The sequence below is a fragment of the Ascaphus truei genome, chromosome 3 (genome assembly GCF_040206685.1).
Source record: "Ascaphus truei isolate aAscTru1 chromosome 3, aAscTru1.hap1, whole genome shotgun sequence".
NCBI classification, from domain to species: domain Eukaryota; kingdom Metazoa; phylum Chordata; class Amphibia; order Anura; family Ascaphidae; genus Ascaphus; species Ascaphus truei.
The window spans coordinates 374,178,972-374,187,203 of record NC_134485.1 but is presented as its reverse complement, the minus strand read 5'-3'; the positions used below and the strand labels follow the sequence as shown (position 1 = coordinate 374,187,203).

Here is an 8,232-nt window from a genome sequence, read left to right as displayed (position 1 = left end):
TAAGGTTTCCATGGGGCATTGCGATGCCAGGGTCTCCTAGCCAAGATGAGAACTGGTTCTGAGGAGTAAGGTTATTGTTCCAGGTTTATTCGAGTGACGTGGAGTGAACAAGGTAAGGTCGCGCTTATAGTGACGGCAACAGCTTGCCAAAACAAATGCATTGACGCCATCGCGTGTGCTTATAGTAAGAGTGACGCGACGGCGCAAAGTAATTTCAATTTGATTTTTCCAGCGACCGCAGCGTGATGTCAGCGTTGCCGTCGCATCGCTGTCGCCGGCACTATAAGTGCGGCCTACGCCTTTGCTGAAGCAGGCGCCTTGCACTTAGGAAAGCCTAGTTTTTACCCCCGGACCCAAAGTAAGTGTGTATATTCTCTGTATTTTGTATTTATGTGTGTTTCCGATGTCTTATCCAAATAAACCTCATTTTATTTCATTGGCTTGTTTTGCCTTGTGACCGATCCCTTAAATATAAAAGGTGTTAAAAGACCTGGTCTACCGTGACACTGGGCCCCCTGCAGACGCACTTACCAGAACACCCTCCTACTGTCTCTGTACGTTCTTCCTACTTACCAATTAGATTGGAAGCTCTTTGGGACAGGGATTTAGCACTTATTCCCATTATTTGTAATATTATTGTCACGTGTATTAGTGCTGTGAAGCGCTATGTATAGAAATAGCGCTACATAACGATATACATATTATAAAACACTAATGCAGGAGCCACTCAAAATAATACCCTTTCAAACTATGTTTTTTATTATTTTATTATTATACATAGATTAAAGAGGGTAATTTTTTTTTTGTTTTAATTTTGGGGCAGTTTCTCGTGACACGCACACATCCCTCCCCTCCTCCTGAGTGTGACCGTAGAAGCCTCTACCATCGAATAAGGTTAACTAACAATGTGCCTGTTCCCACTTCAAAGATGGCCACCAAAGGCTTCACGCTGTATTATGACGTCCAGCCCCTGACGGCTAGCTGCCCGCGACGGAAGTTGGACATCGGTTTTGCGCGCCGCGTGATGTATGTGGCCGGCGCCTCCTCTCCTGCGGTTGCTCGGCGCTGAGACGCGCGTTTACAGCCAGGGAGCCGCTCTCGCCATTCACGTAACATGGCCGCCGGCTTCTCCACCACCACCACGCTCAACCCGGCGACGGGCGCGGCGGCTCCGTTTTCCTTCGGTGGAGCGGCGAGGTGAGGGTCCGGCCGGGGGGGTTTCTGGATGATGGGGGGGAGGGTTTCTGGATGATGGGGGGAGGGTTTCTGGATGATGGGGGGAGGGTTTCTGGATGATGGGGGGGTGAAGTCACATGATAAGGCCCATGACTCTTTGCTACCAGATAATCTGCTATGTTGGGCTAAGGCCCCGCTCCATCAGTCAGCGCGCCCGCACTGCAGACAGGCGGGGCGCTGACAGACACACCGCGATATGCGGTCTGTAGCTAGCCGGGAGGGGGGCGGGCTCTGATCGTGGTGCTGTCCACCCCCACACACACATACATACACATACATACACACACATAAACACATACACACACTCACTCACACTCACTCACACACTCACACTCACACACACTTTAATAACCCGCAGCTCCTTCCCTGCTCCCCGCCCAAGGCGCCTCCCATCTAGCTCCTTTCCTCCCCATTGGCTGACTCGCGTACCACGTGACGCATCAACGCCGAAAATCACTAGATTCTTGCAGTATCGGCCGGCTGACGCGTCACAGTACGTAGTCAGCCCTGCCGGAAGGGGGCAGGGACCATTCGGGCAAGGGTCTGGTGGTTCGCGGCCCCGCGCCCCGCAGGCCGCAGCGGGTTTGCAGCCTTAGGCCTTGGCCATGTTTAGCGCTTGCTGGCGGAAGCGTGCTAACGCGCGCTCCCGCTCAGCACTGAGCCCCTACAGCCGCAATTAGAGTAACTTTAGTAGGGGCTCTTAGGGGAATTTAAAATTTCCCCGCTTGCCGGCGCGACAGGCCGGTCACGTGAGCGGTTCGCCCAATGAGGGCGAACCAGCTCCGTGACGTCACTGGCCGGCCCGCTGACAGCGCGTGCGGTAAGCAACCGCAAGGCCAGGGAAAGCACCCGCTTTCCCTGCGCCTCAGCACGCCAGCAGGGAGCATGGCCGAGGCCTTAGGCTTGTAATATAGTGCGTGTGAACGGACGGCGTGACGCGTGTAGAGGGTGAGCGGTAACACGCGAGGCTAGGGGGCGTCACAGCGCTAGGCCACACTGTGATTGGTTCAGAGCGTCATGTGGCTACAGCGCCAAAATACAATTCTCTTGTACTTTCCCTAGTTTGCCGTGCCACAGCTCACGTATTTATAGACATGGGCTTAAGCACTCATCGGAAGAAAGTTCTCTTGTCTCCATGGAGTGGCTCATGAAGCTGCGGTCTCGGTTTAGGCCACCGGTGAGTGTCCCAAACAGTTTCATAAATTTGTATTCATGCAACCATCTCTCTTTCGGTGTTCTAAGATTACCTTTGAGTATGGCCACCTTCAGATCGTTCATCTTATGGCCAGAGTCAGAGAAATGTTAGCCGAAAGGACTGTCTCTTGTTCTGCGTGTGATGCTTTGGCAATGCAGATTCATTTTCTTTTTTTTTAGCCCCTGTCCCGTCTCACCTATGTAGTAGCAGCCCCCTGGGCATTTCATGCACATAAGGCGTGTAATAAGTGCGCGTGTCAATTACAATTGGCTGTGTTAGCCAGACATTTCTGAACTAGGGACACGTGCGAGGTGGCGCGGCAGACCAGGGAAAGTACAAGAAAATTGTATTTTCGCGCTGGCAGCACGTGACGCTGTGAACCAATCACTGTGCGGCCTAGCGCTTTGTTGTCTTAGCCACGCCCCCTAACAACGTGCGTTACCGCTTACCCTCTACACACGAAACGTCCGCACCACGTGCATGCGCAACGCCATACACGCACCAGCGCGCACTATATTACAAGCCTATGGTACACGACATTGCTGGAGGAACAGGTGAAACTTCCTTTGATTTTGTACTCCAGATTCCTGTGTGGTATTTGTATTGTGCCCGCTGTGTGGAGCATTGCGCAGGTTTTGCATCTTGTCCTGGCATGGTCTTGTCCCGCATTCAGTTGTACTGTTGAATACTTTACTCCTCACCATCATTTTCTTGATTATAAGGTTGTCTGTATGATAAGGTCGTTTCAGGGAAGACCTGTTGTATTCTTGTATCTTCCTGGAGAATGAGTTGTAATTCCCTTGCGATCTAGCGTTGGGCTTCTAGGTGTGGGTTATATTTGACCACCAGAGGTACCCTGTTGCTTGTGTCTCTCTTTCTGTATTCAAGGAGATCGCTTCTTGGTATTCTGGTGGATTTGCTGCTCTACAATTCTGTGGTTATATTCACTGTTTATGAAATCCGATCTCAAGGCTGTAATCCGCTGGCCTCTGTCTGCTGTGTCGGAGCATATCCGACTGTATCGTATGGCTTGACTAGATGGTTGCATGCTTAGTGTGTGTGGTGGAAACTGTTGTCCCTCAAATAGCTGGCTCTGTCTAGGTTTGCAGTATACAGAAGTCTGTAGTAGGTTGGTCTTTATAGTAATGGTGGTGTGTAGGAAATGTACTTTGTCTGGGGAATGGGTGAGTTACATCACAAGCATTCAGGGACCATTTAACACCTCGGGTCATAAATCGCATACTGCACACGGGGGAGGGATAGCCTTCACCCACAGATGCTTTGTTTAAAGAAAGATTTGTTGGCTGAATCAATTGTAACATCGTCCGAAGAAGAGATCATTGTATCTCGAAAGCTCGCACAAATAAAAGCATTTAGTTAGCCACATAACGGTATTGACTATCTGTTTTTGATTATATTTATATCTATATCCAATAAAGAATATCACTTGTGAGCACATTTACATGTCTTAGGCAGGTCTGCAACCCTGCCTTTCAACCATTATCACCTAGCATACAGTGCTTCCACTGCAGCAAGGGATTCTGGGACATGACATGCAAATGAGCACATAATGTCACTTTTGCCTGAAATCCATTTACATGGAACCAATATAAGCAAATGCTCTGTGGATGTATCGGTACCGTGTTAGCTGAGCTTTAATAATAAAAAATGAATAGACGATACTGTTCTGTGGCTAACAAAATGCTTTTATTTGTGCGAGGTTTCGAGATACACTGATCTCTTCTCCAGGCTATGTTTAAAAGCTGTGTTTAAAGCAGCATGCATTGGCTTAATGGTTTTCCATGTAATGTGGGCTTGAGACAAAAGGTGGCACTATTAGGTCATTTGCATGTCATTTCCCAGAATCCCTTGCTACAGTGGAAGCACTGTATGCTAGGTGATAATGGCGAAAAGCAGGGTTGCAGACCTGTCTATGACGTGAATGTGCTCACAAGTGATATTTTTATAATATATAGATATATCTATCGCTTGGGGCAACCAATGTGTCTGTATTTTGTCATTTTGTGTTCTCATAGTACAGTAATGATTTGGTTTTATTGGTAAGGGAAAAAGTAGGTGCACTCACAAGAATTGGAATGTCCGCCACGGGTGCACAGGAACCCTCAAATTGCTGGAAGCATAGAGCGTAACGACTCACTTCTGTGGACTTGATAAATCTAATTTATTTTAAACGGATCCAATAAATTGGTGTTATCAAGTCCACTGGAGTGACTGTAATTACTAACAGCTGAGAAGTGAAGGCATTTTAGTGCCGACGCTTGACAACTAGAAGCTCATTTAGGAGCGCACTCCTGGGCAATTAAAACTTAACGTTTAATTAATCACACAGTAAAATATGTTCTAAACACAGAGTAATACATAATAACAACATATAATGTACTTATGGCGGAAGGGAGTGGAGAGATGGTAGAGGGCTACGGTGTATAATACTGTAGGCTATGCCTGAAATAAGCCAGCAAAGCCAATTTACACGTGACTGTAATTACGCTCTGCGTTGCTTGTTATTGTTATGCTGGGAGCTGGTGCTGGAGCGCCGTGACCTCATGCGCTCTGCTTGGCTGTGCTTTTCCTTGCCAGCTAGTTGTGCATGTATGGGGGCGTGTCAGGGCGTGGCCAGGAGCTGGTTTGACCTCATTGGGTGAACCGCTCACGCGACGCGCCAGAGAGTGTCATAAACAAATTTGCTTGCCTCTGCAAGCAGCTGAGCGCCGTGCGCTCACGAGCAGGCGCTCGCTCACGCTGGCCACACACATTGCCGCAGTGTCTCATTGCGACGAGCGCCCGCTCAGCATCACTCTGGCCGCAGCCGTAGTTACATAATTTTATGAGGGATATTACAAAAAAAGTTAAAACACAATGTTTGTTTGTTATAGTGCCTTCACTTCCTATTATTATTATTTATTTATTTTTAGATACTGCTACTTTTTAAAATGTGCAGGTTAAAATTAAGGGGATGACAGTACAGTATATTGTTTTACCTTCCTATTAACTCGAAAATTCACTTTAAGCATTGCCTATGTATGATTATGGTAAACCCGGTTTCCCAATCTTCTACCTTCTCCTCCTTGTCCAGTTAATTCTGAGAGAAACTATTACTGACTGCTAGTGAGGGAGAGACTGCTAGTGAGGGAGAGACTGCTAGTGAGGGAGAGACTGCTATTGAGGGAGAGACTGCTAGTGAGGGAGAGACTGCTAGTGAGGGAGAGGGAGAAAGGGAGCTTGTGAGAGACACGCCACAGTGGAGTTATCAGGAGAGAGGGGAGACTCAGAAGATTGACCTCTTGTGTGATCTAATTCTATCGTGTATGCTCGGTTCCAGTCTTGGTACTTACAAGACAAATGGGGAGGTAGGAAGTTTTTTTTCAAGAATGTATTTTATTTTCATTTCTTGATTCCGTTTAGTTGCAGACATCCCAAAGTTAGAGGGTTTAGTGACGTGGAATACTTACACACAGTCATGGGTGTCTTGAGCAACCTGAGTGGGTTAATTGGTTCTCTTGTCCCAGGTTTAGTTGTAAATGCTGTTTAATATTCACCCGAGCTGTTTAATATCCCTCTCACATCCTTCCCCATCTGCAAGTTACGCCTGAAATCTAATCGCCGCAAAGCATTTGGTTAAGTTAGGCCTCGTGTTACTCCTCGTACTCCTACTTCCACCTCAAATGTTCTATACTACACTTGCTCTTAATCTATACTCTACATCTCCCATTATTCCATTTAGATTGTAAGCTCCGTAGGACAGGAACTCCTGAACTCTCATTGTCTACCTTCCTGTTTAACACTCTTCCATGTATTCAAAGAAAAAGAAGTTGTGTGTTAGTTGCGCACCTTCTATTACAATAACATGGTAGATGATAAACAATAACGTGTGTGTGGTGTGTGGTGTGTGGTGTGTGGTGTGTGGTGTGTGGTGTGTTAATTTAAATAGGAAGTGAAACAAGTAATTAAAAAGTGGGTAGCAAAAAAAGAACACAACGCAAAGGGCCTTCTGTTACGTGACGCAACACGGTGTGGTGTCTGTGGACTTCCGCACTCCCACTGTTTGTCCGTCACGGTCACGCTGGATCTTTATGCTTATTTTTTTCCCAGCAACTACCAGTGATATACAGGTGCCGGTGGCTATCCTGTTGGGACTCGATATCGGCTGGTGCCGTATAGTACATTTGCCCTTTGCCTTGTGTTCGGGACTTCTTTATTTACTGTTGTGTAGAACTATATATACATATTTATGCTTGAGATGGAAAATAGTGCTGCAAGCTCTTAAAGCTGCAGCCTCTCCTATGATCAAGTATGCCAATACGCCTATGCCATAGACCTGTATGCTTTGGTCAAACTAGTTTTCAGGAACTGTTCTACAAAAAAAGGTTTCAAATGGTTAAGAGGTAATATAGGTATGTTTAACTATGGTGAGTACTCCTTCCCTATCTCCTCCCTTCTATGTAATGTTGTTGTGTAGAGCCGCACCTGCCTTCACCTTCTCTTGGGCAGCGTTGTAGTAAAGTTATGAATTTGATGAGATATACTGTGTTGAAAAATACACCCGTTGTATGAATTCATGGCAGAGGTCTAATCACATAGCACTACATGCAAAATGAATCAGTGTGCACTGGCAGTGCTGTATAAAAACAATTCAAAGGAAACTACATTAATAAACAAAGTAACAAATTCAAAGAGAGAGAGAAATAAGCACGTTGGATAATTCTTTTGTAGGCTCACCGGTTATATATTTTCATTGTACCCATTGAGTATATTTGAAATGATTTTCCTTGAGAAAATATTTCCCACACACACTTTAAACCATGAGAAAGATATTGTTTTCATGTAACTTAGCGGGGTTTAGTTATTACACATGTATAGAAAAGGCTGTAATACTTTCTGGGCCATTATAGAGTTCTTCTTAGATAAAACTACAGTATTGTTCAAAGCTTTCTAAACCAAGTATTCATTATTATTTTTATCCTTTATTCGTAAAGCGCCAACATATTCCGCAGTGCAGTACAATGGGGTACAGTGACATCAATGACATACATGTACATTGAATGACATACAAGTAAGTTGAAAGAAGCGCAAACGATACAGCAGGTAATGAGGGTGCTGCTCCTGAGCTTATACTGTAGAGGAATAAGGTACAATGTGGAAACAAAAGATGAAATGGTTAGTGGGTGGATGTTAGGAGTATGCCAGATAGGCTTCCTTAAAAAGGTGAGTCTTTATAGAGTTATTACATGTCTGAAAGCTGAGGAAGGGTGTGATTGTGCATGGTAAGGAAGGGGCAGCACGGGAGAAGCCTTGTCGGCGGGAGTGAGAAGAGGCGATAAGGCAGATATCGTGGGAAGAACGGACAGGGTGTTTAGAGATGTATTTGGGGATGAAGGCTGAGATGTAAGGGGGGGACAGCATAGAGCTTTGTTTGTGAGAACTAGGGTTTCATATTTAATTCTAGACAATATGGGAAGCCAGTAGGGATTTGTGGAGCGGTGAGTGAAGTAGGGGAGTCTGGCAGCAGCGTTTGGATTGAAGATGGGACAGACATATGTGGGGAATGCCAATTAAGAGAAGGTTGCAGCAGACGAGACAGACCAAGGCCAGGTCCCTGGTGGTGACGGCGGTGCGCTGCACACCAATCACTCGCCTCGGTAGTGGCAGGCCCCAGTGTCTCCTTCCGTGTCGACTCACGAGGCGCTGTGGCGTGTCAGCCAGCAGGGGATACAGCATGATTGTGTTCCCATGTTCACGGTCACGTGGTGCGCTGGGAGCCAATACGAGGGGAGATAGTATGG

The 8,232-nt window shown here is 46.4% G+C and overlaps 1 protein-coding gene across 2 annotated transcripts in view; it reads left to right on the top strand.

Annotated features, from left to right (window-relative positions):
• The first annotated feature begins 988 nt into the window (after positions 1-988).
• NUP58 (nucleoporin 58) overlaps positions 989-8,232 on the top strand; it is a 48,215-nt gene continuing 40,971 nt past the window's right edge. The window contains exon 1 of one of the 2 annotated variants that reach the window (XM_075592226.1): positions 989-1,197. In XM_075592226.1, coding sequence (XP_075448341.1) covers positions 1,115-1,197 — 83 coding nt within the window. In that variant the 5' untranslated portion in view covers positions 989-1,114. The remainder of the gene's footprint in view (positions 1,198-8,232) is intronic. The other variant, XM_075592227.1, reaches the window with a different exon arrangement.